At 34.4% G+C, this 17,575-nt stretch overlaps 1 protein-coding gene across 1 annotated transcript in view; it reads left to right on the forward strand.

Moving 5' to 3' along the window:
• Nucleotides 1-17,575, forward strand: part of pemt (phosphatidylethanolamine N-methyltransferase) — a 62,946-nt gene that overhangs the window by 38,423 nt on the left and 6,948 nt on the right. The window contains exons 4-5 of the mRNA XM_016286116.1: nucleotides 1,772-1,917; nucleotides 6,869-6,980. Coding sequence (XP_016141602.1) covers nucleotides 1,772-1,917; nucleotides 6,869-6,980 — 258 coding nt within the window. The remainder of the gene's footprint in view (nucleotides 1-1,771; nucleotides 1,918-6,868; nucleotides 6,981-17,575) is intronic.

The following is a 17,575-nucleotide window of genomic DNA, read 5'->3' on the forward strand; positions in this document are numbered from 1 at the left end:
CGATCGTTTCGTGTCTTAGGACATCAATGTGTCGTCACGAGCCGCAGGGTTTAATTTGGATTTGTCTGTGCATGTTTTTTTTACTCTCATAGATTTTGTTACCATTGCCATGCATTATACGACTGACAGACTGCAACGGTTAAAGTTAAAAATCATAATTTGTGTTCTACTGAAGAAACAAAGTCACCTACATGCCCTGGGGGTAAGCAGATAAACATCACATTTTCATTTTTGGGTGAACTATCCCTTTAAGTAATTTAGTGTCACGATACCGCTACTGTGAGGTGCACGGAGCGAGGATCGAGGAGACGTGGAGTAGACTTCAAACAAAGAGACTATAATTAACATCCAAGGGAAGACACCAGACATGGAATTATTAACACAGGGCTTAAATCATGGGACTAATCACGAGACACACCAGCAACTCAATAAACAATTAACAAAGGAAAACCAGGTCAGGGCAGGCACATGGAGAGGGAAAAACACACAGAATGAGTCCAGGGGCGTGACATTTAGCTTAAGTAAATATATTTTGATTTAAGAATCTTTAGATATTTGTAATGGCAAACAAGACAATATGCTTTTGCTTTTTGGGGGAAAACTGCACAATAAGAAACAAAAATATCTGCCATTGAAGGCAGAAAAATAAACTTAATTCAAAGGGAAAACAAGGTTATTTTAAATCCAATTGGCAGATATTTGTTATTATAAGTATAACGTCACTTATATGAATCGTAAATCTTATCTAAAATAAAAGCATTTTAAGCTCATTATGATTATTTATTCATTTATAATTGATTGTCTGTGTATATTACTAGTTTTTTATGCTTTTATTGTATTACTATGTAAAGACGCTAAAAATAAATAAATATATTATTATTATTAATAGTAATAATTTTGATAATATTTCATAAAACAATATTTCATGAACGACTTTGTATCAAAACTTTAGTAAAATACTATTACAGTTGTTATTAATAATTTGAATTTGTTTTTGTTTTTATATTTTGTTTTCATCAAGTCATTTTGTTGTGAGTTTTTTTTTAAAATGTTTTTATTATTTTTTTATTTCCGTTTTAGTGTATTATTTGCATTGGCAGCTAGTTGAAATACAATAAGGTCAGCTTTTATATTTTAGTATATTTCAGATATTTCTATTTTAGGTATCACATTTTAGTTAAGTATAATAACACTGCTTGTGGCTCCTTCAGAAGCATATATTATGTCTTAATCGCACATAATCACAGAGATCACAGTAAGTCTGTCAGGCTTACCAAATCTCAGCGCCTCAGAAACAACATGTGCTGTTAAAACTGATGATGCATCACTGAGAAACCTTTAAAATAACAGCATTGCATGCTCTTGAAGAATAATTTCCATTGAGTTTCCATTGAGGTCAGATGAGTTTTCCAGTGTGCACTCAGCTTCATTTCTATCAGTCAGTCTGACAAACAGTCGAGTGACTAAAGCATCGTTGCAGCCTGCATCCCATCTGTACCTCCACACGGGCCAAAGAAAAACCTCCAATCACAGTCTTATCAGACGCTTCTGTAAAAAAATCAATCTTTCTGACCCACTTTTGCTTCGGAGCATATAATCAATTAACTGTATGTCATTCAGACAAAGAGCTGCAGTGGGATGCATCGCTTCTTTTTATTCACACAACCGTATCACGTGAGCAAACAAAGGCAGATTGGAAGGTTATATTTGGACTTCTAGTGATTTTCACTCACTCTCTCTCTTATGTTTGCTTTCTGTGTTTGTCTGTCAGTATTACAGTGGCCATGAAGGCTCACCCTCGCTGGGAGCCGCTGGATAACGCACATGTGTACTATGCAGGAGCAGCTCTCATGGCGCTGGGATCGGTGTTTGTGATCAGCAGCTTCATGGCTCTGGGCGTCACTGGCACTTTCCTGGGTAAATCATCCACTCACACTCCTGTACCACACTTACATATACATGCCTTACATACACAATTCACCTAAAGTTCACTCACCAAGTGCCAAATGCAAGTAAAAATCAGCGTTGGCGAGTATATGAAACTCAGTGTTACTCATCAGTTGGCCAGTAAGTATTTTTTTTTTTTTTTATTAATTCTAACAATTTATGGTTTAACATTTGAAAGCAAAGAAATAAAACAACTACCATAAATATTAGGATTGTAATTGTTATATAAAATACTTCTACTACTACTACTACTACTACTACCACTACTAATAATAACAATGCTACTACTACTCATAGTAATAACAACAAATTAATTCTAACAATTTATGGTTTAACATTTGAAAGCAAAGAAATAAAACAACTACCATAAATATTAGGATTGTAATTGTTATATAAAATACTTCTACTACTACTACTACTACCACTACTAATAATAACAATGCTACTACTACTCATAGTAATAACAACAACGAAGATAATAATAATGTTACTACTACTAATAGCAACACCGATGATAATAAAAATGTTTTAAAAAATTATTATAATTATAATAATAATAATTATTATTATTACAAGTAGTAGTATATAAATTAAAATTATTATTTCATATTTAAACTAAATACTTTAGTTCAATAGTGTTATAGTGATTTTTTTATTGAATATTTTACATGCAATTTCATGCCTGGAAAGAAAAATGTATATCTGGTTAATGTTTTTTTTTTATTTCTGCATACACTACTGTTCCCTTGGGGTCAGTAAGATTTCGAAAGAAGTCTCTTCTGCTTATCAAGGCTACATTTATTTGATCAAAAATACAGTAAAAATTTGAAATATTATTACCAATTAAAATACCCGTTTCTATGTGAATATGTGTTAAACTGTAATTTATTCCTGTGATGCGCAGCTGTATTTTCAGCATCATTCCTCCAGTCTTCAGTGTCACATGATCTTCAGAAATCATTCTAATATGCTGATTTGCTGCTCAAGAAACATTTCTGATTATTATCAATGTTGAAAACAGTTGTGCTGCACAATATTTTTGTGGAAACTGTGATACATTTTATTTTTTAAGATTCTTTGATGGGTAGAAAGTTCAAAAGAACAGCATTTGGTTGAAATATAAATGTTTTGTAACATTATAAATGTCTTTACCGTCACTTTTGATCAATTTAATGCAATCTTGATGAGAATAAAACCACTAAAAAAAAAATCTTATACACGGTCAGTCATCTTTTAGTCCACATCTCCAGGTTTTGGTCCGTGTTCCATCTCTACCCGAGGTTAACAATGCTAATCCAACTCGTCTAGAAGGCGCGTAATGTTCTGTGATGATGTTCTAACACACTGTGATTGTCAGCATTCACACCTCTACAGCTGACCATGCTGTACCTCCAGTTTAGTCCATATTCAGCAGGTATCTGACACCTGCGTCTGACCAATCACAGTCAAACACTCACTGACTAGAGCCCTGATGTGGGTCAGTCGCTTTTACTGGTGCAGTTGGTGGACGAAACTTTTATTGTGTATGTTATTTATTGTGTACCCATGTATGTTTTTTAGTACAAATCCATGCTTTTTTAGTATAGTTTCTGTAAGTCTAGTAATGCATCTTGGTGTAAACTCAGTTCCAGATTGAGATCACAACTAGGATACACAATTGCGGTTCTGTCATGCGATGGTGTGACTAATTCATCCAAGACGAAGTTGAAAAAGAAGAGTTGAATATATTTAATAATTCCAAGGGTAAATCCAGACAGGGCAGGTAGAGACACACCAGGTATTGGCATATATGTGACCCTGGACCACAAAACCAGTCATAAGGGTCAATTTTTGAAATTGAGATTTATACATCATCTGAAAGCTGATAAATAAGCTTTCCATTGATGTATGGTTTGTTAGGATAGCACAATATTCGGCTGAGATACAACTATTTGAAAATCTGGAATTTGAGGGTGCAAAAAATCAAAACATTGAGAAAATTGCCTTTAAAGTTGTCCAAATGAAGTTCTTAGCAATGCATATTACTAATCATGATATATTTACGGTAGGAAATGTACAAAATATCTTCATGGAACATGATCTTTACTTAATATCCCAATGATTTTTGGCATAAAAGAAAAATCTATAATTTTGACCCATACAATGTATTGTTGGCTATTGCTACAAATATCCCCCAGCGACTTAACACTGCTTTTGTGCTCCAGAGTCACATATAAGACCCGACAAACACAAACTGAACAGACAGAACTAAAGTAGGTGTGCTAACGAGGGACAGACAGGCGAGGAAGATCAACTAATGAGGACACAATCAGACACAGATGAACAAAATGACACAATCAAACACAGGGTCACAGAACACAGGGGGAAAGAAAACACAACAAAGTTCATGTGGTGGTGACAGGTTCAAATAGTAATTTGTAAGGAAGTAATGAAGTGATTTTTAAGAAAGCAGTTTAATGAAATGCATAACTGTAATTTGTAGTTTAAGTAATAGTGTGTGTGTGTGTGTGTATACAAACGCACACTATTTGTAAACTAAAAATCTGAGGACAGTTGCATCACTTTCCGACACTGATTTTGATGTTAAATTAATGGGTAAAACTATACAATAATGTCTCATTAGTCAATGTTAATTAATGCATTAATGTGCATTTAATTTTTTACAGTATTTATTCATTTTTGAGAACATTAGTTGAAAAAAAACTTCATGATTAGTTCACATTAGTCCATTAAATAATATGAATATTCATATAAATCAAAATAAAATAGTAACTTTTGATTTTAAATATGTAGTAGTAAATGTTGAAGTATTTTTTATTGTTAGTTAAAGTGTTCAGTGACTGGCAGCACAAAGCTCTTCTTTCACCTGTTGACCTGCATTATTATTTGCATGCGCAGTCAGATTAGTATTGCTTTGTATTTGTGAACATTTGTGTTTTCATTCATAACAGCGGTATATGCTGTATTTATAAGAGCGATGGCAGGGCTCCCTAATGTACGAGCTTATATAACGCTCTGACAAATGAAACCTAAATAAAAGAAACTCGGACGAACAGGTGCATGTTACCGTCAGACTATTGTCATAAACTGGGTCAGAGAGAACGGGGAAAGGAGGGTTAAAACCCAGATATTGCAGGACTGGTTACATAGTCCTGATGACAAAAGGTGCTCTACTTCTCTGAAGGGCAGCGATTGCAACCAGATCACAAAATCAAACCGGCCTTTTGTTCAGGATGACCTGGACATGGAGCAAAAGCTAGTGAAGTTATGAGTCGCCGACATGCACATTTGAGTCTTAATCACTTTTCTCCCTGCATGATCATTATTACAGTATATCGCTGATTCACTCCCGGCTGAATCATAATTCTTCATTAAACGGCTGAATTTTCATAAAACTGATTTGCGTGAAGCAGGAGAGAATCAGTGGCATATAGCCTGTATCATTTCATATTAAAATGCGATGAGAGCATGCGTGTCAGATCCGCGTCACATTCAGCAACGGCAGCTCTTAAAGTAATAGCAGCCAAATAAGCTAATAACCCAGCTGCTGTGACGTCCGTTAATCAAAGAGCAAAAGAGGAAATCAATAACGTTTGTAGCTTTAAGGATTCATTTCATTTAGAATTCAGTGTTTGATCAATTTATTCAATTGCTGTATATTTCCTACTTGCTGAAGGGCACGGGTAAATACGACATTTATTATAATGTGAAGATTGTTTTTAGTTCACTTAAATTATAAGTTCTTTTTTAAAGTCTAATAAATGTTAAAATCGATAGCTCACAATTTCGTAGAGACATCAGTAGTATTGGTATCAATAATTCCGGTCTTCAGTCATAAAAAAAAAGATGCCATTAAACAAATATTTAAAATATGCTGTCTTTGTTGTTTCTACATTAATTAGAAGATTTGATGTGAAATTATTGCAAATTAAAAGCATGTTTAAAAACTTTACTGTTAGGTTGGAGTAATCGTGATGAAAAAATGTGTGATTAATTAGTAAATTTTTTTAAATCGATTGATAGCACTAAAATATATATATAATAAAAGCTGTTGCACACAAAATAACATGCGTATTATCAAATGTTTGTTATATACATATGCATGTTATTTTGTGTGCAACAGCATTTATTTAATTTATTTATATTTTGATATTTGTGACCCTGCAGCACAAAAGCAGTGTTAAGTCGCTGGGGGATATTTGTAGCAATAGCCAACAATACATTGTATGGGTCACAATTATACATTTTTCTTTTATGCCAAAAATCATTAGGATATTAAGTAAAGATCATGTTCCTTGAAGATATTTTGTACATTTCCTACCGTAAATATATCAAAACTGAATGTTTGATTAGTAATATGCATTGCTAAGAACTTCATTTGGACAACTTTAAAGATGATTTTCTCAATATTTAGATTTTTTTTTTTTTTGCATCCTCAGATTCCAGATTTTCAAATAGTTGTATCTCAGCCAAATATTGTGCTCTCCTAACAAACCATGCATCAATGGAAAGCTTATTTATTCAACTTTCAGATGATACATAAATCTCAGTTTCAAAAAATTGACCCTTATGCCTGGTTTTGTGCTCCAGGGTCACATATTGAATTGAAATCATGACCTGTTTCTTTAATTGCAATATATATAGAGCTGAGGGTATGAAGTGTCTGCAGAATATAAAGATGTTAATTGTGCAGCTATACATTAGGTGTATTAGGAATATTGAACAAGAGTATTTATAGTCTTGACACTAAGTTTAGATGTGCATGATGCCTTCTTTCCTCCATATGCTGCCTGTGAAAGCAGTGTTTTTCAGGCTCAACACGTGACATTCAGGGCCATAATTAGCTGCTTCCCTGGAGTTTGTGTCTGAACGATACATGTGGAATTATTTGATTCATGGTTCTCTTTTTATCCTTAAACAGGGGACTATTTTGGCATCCTGATGGATCAGAAGGTGACTGGTTTCCCCTTTAATGTGATGGAGAACCCCATGTACTGGGGCAGCACTGCCAACTACCTGGGCCTGGGCTTAATGTGAGTCTGATCCGCCACACTCCATTCATAACGTCTTATCATATTATATTATCAGCATCATTTGAGTGAAATAATTAAATGTCATGTTTCGTTCTGCAAGCATGCATTAAATTGATCAAAAGTGCCAGTAAAGTCAATTATAATTTTACAAAAGATTTCCATTTCAAATAAATGCAACTTTCTATTCATCTGTGAATCTTGAAAAATAAAATGTATCACGGTTTCCACAAAAATACGATGCAGCACAGCTGTTTTCAACATTGATGATAATCAGAAATGTTTCTTGTGCAGCAAATCAGCATATTATACTGATTTCTGAAGATCATGTGACACTGAAGACTGGAGTAATGATGCTGAAAATTCAGCTTTAATCACAGGACTAAAATACAGTTTAACAATGTATTTTTAATCATATAAATGCAACCTCGGTTAGCAGAAGAGACTTAAACTTATTTATCAGCATATTATATATGCTAATCCACATGTGCAAGTCTCAGTAGAGTCAAGTATGTTAATCAGCTGTTATTTGATCACGATATCTCTGTGTCTAAACCATGAGCTTGTTAATAAAGCACGCTCCGCTCCCAAAATCCCCAGAACACCCGTCTCTATCCCTCCATGATCCCATCAGCGCAGAGAGAGAGCAGACTCTGTGTTTGAGCAAAGCAGATGTTATTTGCACTAATGGATTTCTCAGGAGTCGTGTGCTGCTATTTCTAGCTGCTCTCGCTCCTAATAACACATACGGCCGTCTCGCAGGTTGATAAACCTCTCTATCGCCAATCAGAAAAGCTGAACGCGCCTCATGCCGAGAAAGAAATTTGTGTCATTTGAAAACGACTTGAAATGATGCACAAGTCGGGTCTATTTTATACTATAATTATGCAAGTGTTTGACGTGTGAACAATTAGCGCACTTATTTATGTAGATGTGAATGTGGACTTCATAAAACCTTGACAACAGTGACCGGACTGGCTTGATTTTTTGTTTTTTTGACGAGCCCCTACCTCTGTTGGTTTTTGAAATAATGTCCCATGCCAATCGAAGATTTCACCATAATTTCTTACCGTAAGCAAGTTTAAAAAGCTACTCGGGCTCACTGTAAAAAAAAAACGTGCCTGTTGTGGCATTTCTGTGAAAAGATATTATGCTGCTTTTTGTGCAGCAGCTATTTCAATGTGAAATGTCCAGTGAGTGGCACTAAAAGCAACTTCAGTTTTATCTGAAAATGATGAATGTGAATCTGACAATGTTTTATTACAGTTGGTTAAGGCGGGCGTACACGGTGCGATTCTGAAGGTCGGAACGTCGTGAGCTCTGGCACATGTCACGATTGAGTTTATCCGAAAAACGTACGGAGGCAGTCACACACGACACGAATTTACTACGATTTTACAAACTCTAAGGTAAGCATTACGTTTCGCGCCATTCATAAAAATATGGATTCTGAGGATGAAATAGTTTTCTTTGTGGCAGGCAAAAAAAAAAAAAACGAAGAGAATGGCTGAAAAGCAGAGAAAAGCATGGACTTTCTGTTCTTCATAAAGAACTCGAGGGAGTAGGCCATTTCTGATTTTCTACTCGTTTTGCCGGAAATACAACCGGTATATTCATTCATAAAGCTGAACGGCAAATTTGGCACATTCGGAATAACAAATAAAAAATAGAACTGTATAATTAAACTAAAATTATTATAGACTATATGGTTTTTGTCATCTTCTGATTGGTCTTCAGATGGATCGCCAAATCGTCTCGTTCAATCGCACATACGCCACGAATTTAAACCGACAGCATCCGATTTTTTTTGACATGTTTGAAAATAATCGGGAGGACGGGAGGTGCTCGTAACGTTTCGGATCGGCCCGTAATTCTTCTCACACGTTACGAGCCGCGACCATCTGCGATTTTCTCCCGAGAGAAAAAAATCGCCTGCGAGCTCGTACGACAGCAAAAATCGCACCGTGTACGCCCGCCTTTATTGTTTGTATCCCGACAGTTCAGAAATAAAGGTCACTAATAGGTTAATGCTGTATCGTGTGTGGAAATAACGTAACTAAACCCAACTCTAAATCTAACAGATAGTGTTAACAAAAAAAGCAAACATGAGATAAAAACACATTTACTGAAGCAACTATGTCATTTTATCTTGCTTCTACAAGTCTTTGAGCTCTTTTATCGTGACTTGTGTTGAACGGTCTCGTACCCGAGCGCTTCTCATCACAAGTGCAGTGCTGTACCGGGTGCGCTACCGAGCAAGTTTACTAGTTCAGAAAAGACAAGCATATGCAGCTGGTTATGAGACACAAACATCAAAATCTGTTAATTTACAAATTATGCACTACAGTATAAGTGTTTTGAGATCATAATAGTATTGTGCAAGAAACCACATTAAAATATGTCTTTATTAATGTCCCAGTAATCATTATGTGTGTGATGAGGAATAAAAGTTGTTGGTGTTTAATGCCACTATGCTGCTGTTTGTATGTACTGTAAATGTAGGTAGATGCCTGTCTTTTCCAAAGCCTTTGTTGTTTAAAAGCCTCCTCCACCAGTACATTTCAGTGACCTACGAAAAAAAGCTAATGCGGTTTCTTCCACTAGTCGACGTCAACACACACGCTCACTGTTAATGTTTCCAAGCCCTCTTACATGTCGTCTAACCTCTCTGCTCAGGAAGAACCACGTAGGCACTACGCCAACACATGGCACTTAAACCACCTCTCATGCTGTTCCTCCTTCATCCTCTGCTCTTTTCCATCTACTCTTTGTCCATTCACTGGTAGAGTGACCATCTTAAGCATCTTAATAATGCTAGTTTTAATACACGATCATACAGAGGTGCACAGCTGCATCCACACACATCAGCCACTTTCAAACGGCCGATCGTGATCTGCTTTTCTTGATTTAAAGAACATTGTAGTGTGTTTATCAATTCATATGTAGTAGTAGTATATATAAAATGTAGCAATAATATACACTTCTGTTCAATGGGTGTCGGTCTTTAAAAATTGTTAATGAAAGAAGCCTCTTATGCTCACCCATTGCAGTAAAAACAGTAATGTTGTAAAATATTATTACTATTTAAAAAAACTGTTTCTATGTGAATCTCTGTTAAACTGTAATGTATTTCTGTGATGTGCAGCTGTATTTTCAGCATCATTCCTCCAGTCTTCAGTGTCACATGATCTTCAGAAATCAGTATAATATGCTGATCTGCTGCTCGAGAAACATTTCTGATTATTATCAATGTTGAAAACGGTTGTGCAGCCAGATACGTTTTATTTCTCAGGATTCTTTGATGAAAAGAAACGTCAAAAGAACAGCAATTTTGTAACGTTATATATGTCTTTACTGTCAGTTTCGATCAATTTGATGTGTTCTTGTTGAATAAAAGTATTCATTTCTTTCGAAAATAAAAATCTTACCATCCCAAACTTAGTGTAACTAAAACAGATGAAAATCAAAAATGTGACTGAATAATTCATCAGAGCTGTAGGGGATTTATTAGATTTAATACAAGAATCACATTGCTTCCCCCATGTCTACATCTTCCTACAATACTTCCTATCTACCGTCTTTATATTTTTATGCAAATGTAAATTTTTTTGCCATTTATTTTATTTTGCAATGAATTAAATGCAATTGCACTTTTGAAAGCAGGAAATTAAAAAAAAGTAGAAACAATTTTCACACAGAAATTGCTAGTGAATTTCACAAACGATAACAAAGAAACAGCAAGCGACATTCAAATTTAAGTTTTATTTTCTTATAAATAAAACTAAGGTAATTGAATATATATATATATATATATATATATATATATATATATACATATATAATATATATATAAATACATATATAAAATATTTTTTATAGTGTATAACATTCCACATTTATTTGAACCTCTAACTCTAGCACTTTCTACTCTATTTTAATTCTACTTTATCTACATTTATCTTCTCTTTAAAAAAAAAAAAAAAAAAATTAATTATATTTTTTCTATTCTATCTACTTGTTTTTCTTTGTGTGTGTGTGTTTATGTGTGTGTGTTTCATATATATATATACACACCTTGCTACGTGTACTGCGTTAGGCTAACCGAGACTTGTCATTTGCACTTATATATCATTGCTCTTTTGTTAGTTTTGACTGCTTTTATTGTCCTCATTTGTAAGTCGTTTTGGATAAAAGCGTCTGCTATTATCCTAAATAACAGTCTCTTCTCGCTGTGTGAAATAAACCACACAACTTCCATACAAACCACATTTCTATGGCTTTTGAAATCTGGTTAGCTGAGATTTGATTGGCAGTGCAGGTGGTTTATTTCATCATGCTGGACGTGCGCCACAGAGGTTAAGAATAGGTGCTGAGAAGAGAACACAACAGTAAGAAGAAGTTGGTAAGTCCTCTGATGGCTTTAGCTTCGGTCTGGCCGGCGCAGTGATGCAGCAGGGAATCAAGCAGCTCCTCCAGCATCACGGCTCTACATACAGAGCACACATTTCCCAGTTTGGCCTCGTGCTAAAAGCCCACGTCATTACTATAGCAACCAGTGTCGACATGCACTAAACACCTACTGTACATCCCGTCTGATCACCTGCTTTTATTAGATGTGATGTTCAGTCCTAATAATTGGGTTTGTCTGCAGTGTTGTTTTCAGCATTGTTCTGCCACAAACACACTGTACTGTTTATTTTCTGTGCTAATTATCCGTCCACATGTTCAGGTTAACTGGAGATTGTGTTCTTTTATTTGTACTGCTGCGTTCACATGCATTAGTGAAAAGAAACTAGTAACTTTCCGTGAAATATCAGATGAGAGTGGCTCTTACTGCACCACATGTAATGAAGGTGCACTCACACACACACACACTTTTATATCCTTTTCAAAAATTCTGTCTGGGGAAACTAATTTATTTACTTTAATATTAGTAAAAGTGTATCTTTTTAACCCATCTGCTAATGCATGAATATTTCTTACTGGCCAGCAAATCTTAATTGTGTCATCTTGAATCCTTTCTAATGAATTTCAATATTATTTGTTCTCATTTAATATTATTTTAGATAATATTTGGATGTTATTATATCAGATAATATTATGTGTGTGCGTATTTTCTTTTCTTATCAATTTTTTAATACCTCCTAACATACCAGTTGAATTAGATATATATTTACTATTATTTAATATTATGTTAGTTAATATTTGGTTGTTATTATATCAAATAATATATTAAAAATGCTTTTTTGTTTTAAACATCATCTGAGAAAATGTATGAATCATTAGTATTTCTTCCTGGCCATCAAATCATAATTTTCTTAATTTTCTAATCATGTTGTCCACAATTTTTATATTTTTCAGTATTATTTAATATTATATTTAGCTGTTATTACAGCAAATAATAATATATCAAAGCAATTAGCATTTTGTTTTTACTTCATCGAAGAAAATAAATAAATTGTGAATATTTCTTACTGTCCATCGCAGAAATTTTTTAATGTTGCTGTAATGAATTTTAATATATATATTTTTTTAAATATCTGCCTGTCATTATATCAAATAATGTTATAGAAAAAAATTCAGATTTTATTAGAGAATATGTATGAATCATTAAGTTTCTTACTGTCTGTCACATCTTAATTTTCTAATCTTATCATGAATTTTAATATTATTTTTTTATATATTATTTTGTAGATATTTAGCTGTCATTATTATTACTTTTCAGTATGCATGAATTTATATATTTCTTTATTTTACAGTTTTACCCCTGACTTGCCTCACAATTTGAAACAAAAAAAACATTGATATACTGTAAATTTATACACCATTACTATTAGCACATATGTCTTGAATATTGTCATGAATAAACTAATAACAGGCGTGCAGGTCTCTCAGATAACCGCATACAGTGATTGTAGGATTTCAGCCTCAGAGCTCAGCCTCTTGTCTGAAACCGAGAGCTATATTTCTTTGTGTTGTTCTGTTGTTCATGTTGTGGGCCCTCTTTTTTGTCATTAAAGCAGGTTAAATTGCATCTGTCCTTCAGTAGTAACTGTGACGTGTGAGCTGCGATTGCTTTGTGATTTCTGAGGATCGGGAGCGATAGACAGGCAGGTTTACATGCAATCTGTGCTGAACGATCTGCAGTTTTCATTGTGCTGTTTAAAGGCTGTCATTCACAGAGCTCTGCTGCACATATAACTCCTCTCTTGCATTTTTGTTTTGGTGGGATTATTTGCAGTGCATTCGCAGGGATATTTTACCCTCTGCTACACTGTAAAAAAAAATCTGTAAAATTTACGGTAAAAAAACGGCAGCTGTGGTTGCCGGAATTTTACCGTAAAAAATACGGTAGCAACGTTTTACGGTTTTAACTTAAATTTACAGTTAAATACCGTAATTTCATTAACTGATATATTGTTAATATACCAACCTATTGAAGTACTGAAATCTGTTTTGTAGCTTTGTAATTCACTGATAACGACCAAATGCAGATGAGAAAGTCACGTGATGAACCAAAGCCCATCACAAGCAGCTTTTAAATAATAACATATATAGAAGCTGCACAGCGTCATTCACACAAACTCTAAACACCATCACGGTGACACACATGAAACTGAAATAATGCAATAAACATTCATTCAGCAACAGGTGTAACACACAACCCTAACATACAAAACTGATGAGAAAAAACTAAGAAGAAACAGTTATTTCAACAAAAAAACTTCAAATTTGAAATGTAACGCAGAGAATTCTGGGAATGTCAATTTACGGTTATTCACTGTAAATTATACGGTCTTTTTCACTTCCAAAAACGGTATACTACCGTAAAATTAATGTCTAATACATGTAATGTCCAATACAGTTTTTCACTGTATATAGTACGAGAATTTACCGTTAACCATTTAACAGGTTTTTACTGTAGCATTTTTACAGTCTTTTACCGTTAAATTCACTGCCATTTTTTACAGTGTACTGGTTAGTCATTTTATACTGAAATAAAAATAAATAAATACATTTAGTTATATATGACAAAATCAGCTCATAAAACATGAGAAAGTCTGCAGATTCTGCTTGTTTTCCTCCATGTAGATGAAGTGGATGACAAACCAAACTGCATCAAATTAACCTACTTCCTCTAGTGATGCAGAAGGGCTGTTTGTTAGGTAACTTATGCATGCATATGAGCGGACATGAGGAAGACTTTGAGGAGGTCATTTTAAGCCATTTTGGTCATTATTTTACAGGCCTGTGAATAAGACGGCTCTGTACATCAGCTTCCGGAGCTCAAGAACGGGGTCAATCGGCACAGGAATCATAAAAGAGGTTGTCTAAATGTTGAAAAGAAGCGTTTCATAACCATAAAGATTGGTCTGATCACTGTTGTCCATGCAGTTAGATTCAAAATGTTTCTGCCTTAATTTAAAATGTATGCATTTGAGTTGCATATAAAATTTGGATTTGCATTTGGATTACACAGTTTCAACATAAAGTAATGCATTTATTGTGATTCATTCTGCATTCAAAACATAGACCTGTGTGTTTTAAAAAACATTCAGTTTATTGGAACTGTTACAGAAGTCCAGTCCAGACCTGTTCCACTCGCTTCTTTTTTTTAATCCCCATAAATCACAAGCAGTGTCTCAGAGCTTACCATCACAGAATCCGTCAAGTGTGACATCACTCTTTACAAGCCCCGCCCACGACTGTTGACGGACACTGCACTATTAGCAGAGACTCCGCCCTGAGTGAGCCTCACACTTCACGCTAAAGCATTTAAAAGCAGCATTAAAGCTGTAGACGTTATTCTGGACGAGCAGTGAGTGATTTTCTGCTTTTATTTTATTATATCCATCATTTTAACAGCGTAGACAGCAGTAGGTACAGTATATTACGCTGCTGTCTCTTGATCTCACACAGATCTAATATCAGCATGCGTTTTCTTTCCCAGCTGTTTAACTTCACAGACGTAATGGAGAGTGTTTTTGTAACTTGTGCGTGTTTTTAACATAAACTTGTGTGAAAGAGAACTTAGTTTAATACTCACATGCCGTGTGACAGCCGCTTTCTGTGCGCGTGCTTCGGATGTGTGCGCTCAGAAAACCACATATCAGAAGATTAAACTGATATGGCTTTAAAACGCATGATTATGAAAACCAAACAGATGTTTTTGGCAGAGATCTGAGATATGAGCTGTAATAGCACAGCTCTATTCTGGAAAAGGGGGCGGGGAGCAGCAGCTCATTTGCATTTAAAGAGACATGCACGAAAACGGCGTGTTTCTGCTTCCATTCAAAATAGGCATTTTCAAAATGATATAATAAATGATCTGTGGGGTATTTTGAGCTGAAACTTCACAGACACATTCTGGGGACACCAGAGACTTATATTACATATTGTAAAAAGGGGCATAATAGGTGCCCTTTAACATTTTCGGAATGTTCTGAAACAAAATAGTAACATTTAAAAAAATGTTAGATGAACGTCCAACTTAAAAGTTTCAGTAAAAAGTTCCATGAACAGTTTTTAACTAATGTTTTTTATGCTAACATTTTGAGGACGTTATTAAAGTCCAGATAACATTCTATTGACCTTTTAAATTTTTTTATTAAAATTACTTTTAACTTTTTATTCAAATACATAAATCTTAACTTAGGTCTACATATGGACCCTGGATGCAGAAGTATGATAAAAAAATTTAAAAAAGATCATAAATGTATTCCATACGACTCATGCAGTACTGTATATTCTTCTGAATTTGTACGAGAATTTTGTGTTGAAACAAAATAGTAACATTTAAAAAAATGTTAGATGAACGTCCAACTTAAAAGTTTCAGTAAAAAGTTCCATGAACAGTTTTTAACTAATGTTTTTTATGCTAACATTTTGAGGACGTTATTAAAGTCCAGATAACATTCTATTGACCTTTTAATTTTTTTTATTAAAATTACTTTTAACTTTTTATTCAAATACATAAATCTTAACTTAGGTCTACATATGGACCCTGGATGCAGAAGTATGATAAAAAAATTTAAAAAAGATCATAAATGTATTCCATACGACTCATGCAGTACTGTATATTCTTCTGAATTTGTACGAGAATTTTGTGTGATGATTGGTGAGAAAAAGAATTATTTTGAATCAGATCTCGGAATCATCTGAATAGTCGCCTCTCTGTCAGGAGAAAACACAGTAAAAAGTGCATTTTTATTTATTTTTTATTTTACTTTGTTTTATTTATATGACAATTAAACATTTCCTTCCTGGTTATCATCACTGTAATGAGTCTATAAGTTTCATTATTATTATTTTTATTTATTGTTTGTTTGTTTTCTTCCCATTATTCTTAATAGTGATTTTCATTAGTGAAAATATAGAATTACAGTTTAAATCAGTATGAATTAAGATGCAACAAATAATACTATGATAAATAAATACTTTACATTTCAGATAATATATTGTTTTATTTTATTTTATTTTTCAGATCTCAGAATCACCTGATTCAGTTCACAAAACTGGGGTTGAATGATTCATTTATGAATCTCCAGTTCAGCTGCTCTGTTACAGATCCGTTTCTTACACGAAGCAATCATACGGCATTAAAAAGACCACTTTTATGAAAGCCGTTCAGGTTTATAACGACATGAGGGTGAGATATGATGACAGAAATCTCCTGAAAGCTTCATATTAACCCAGTTTCCAGTCTTTTATTCCCTCTGTGAGGCTGCAATTAGGTCAGGACTGAACTGTCATTACTATTTATTGCAATGAAGGCTGTCGTTTGGGTAACGAGCGTAACTATATCACTTTATACTGCACCCAGAGGAATGCACACAGAAACCGTGGCTCTTCACATCACTGTCTTCATTAGATGTTCTGCTTGTGATTGGCCAGTAGGATGTAATTAACCCGAATGACTCGAATCAGATGCTTGTGGAGAGCATTAATGAACAGCACTTGATGTCTTTCTCTGAAGAAGTCAGATGTTATTAGGAGCATATTTGCATTGAATGAATGTTTCCCAGAAGCTTTTATAATGTATTTCAGTGCTCGGTTTCACAGCACGAAAAAGTTCAGTTTGCACTTAATATGAGTTAAAGGAAAAGGTCAAATCCTTTTCAGTAAGTGCACGCTCTATTGTAGGAAATTTAAGGTTCAAAGAAAAGAAAATGTGCGTTCACTGCTGAATCACTGATGAATATTTTTTTTGCTGGTTAATAATTGAAACAGTTCATTGCAAATAACTAGGGGGAATTAGACGATGCTCTAAAAAGTGTGTCTCAGAGGCCATAGGCTGCGTAAAAGTGTGAGGAACGAGCTAAAGTCGATTCAATTCAGGCTGTAAATGTGAAGAGAGACGCTGAAATGCTGTGATCACAGGAGGGAAGCGTAACCAGGTCACACTGTTAGAGCTTCATCTGTCCAAGCTAATAATTAACCAGCAGTCTCCGCTCTGTCAGGAGAAGACAGTAAAAATGAATGAAATCAGAGAAGTGGAGCAGAAATGTGCATGTTAGGCCACCCTGACCTCACCAAAATGAGGTAATCGCATGAAAACATCTGACGTTTCACCCCAAAACCAAGAGATTTTTTTTTTC

This window comes from Sinocyclocheilus grahami, unplaced genomic scaffold (assembly GCF_001515645.1).
Source record: "Sinocyclocheilus grahami isolate Dianchi unplaced genomic scaffold, SAMN03320097.WGS_v1.1 scaffold206.1, whole genome shotgun sequence".
NCBI lineage: Eukaryota > Metazoa > Chordata > Actinopteri > Cypriniformes > Cyprinidae > Sinocyclocheilus > Sinocyclocheilus grahami.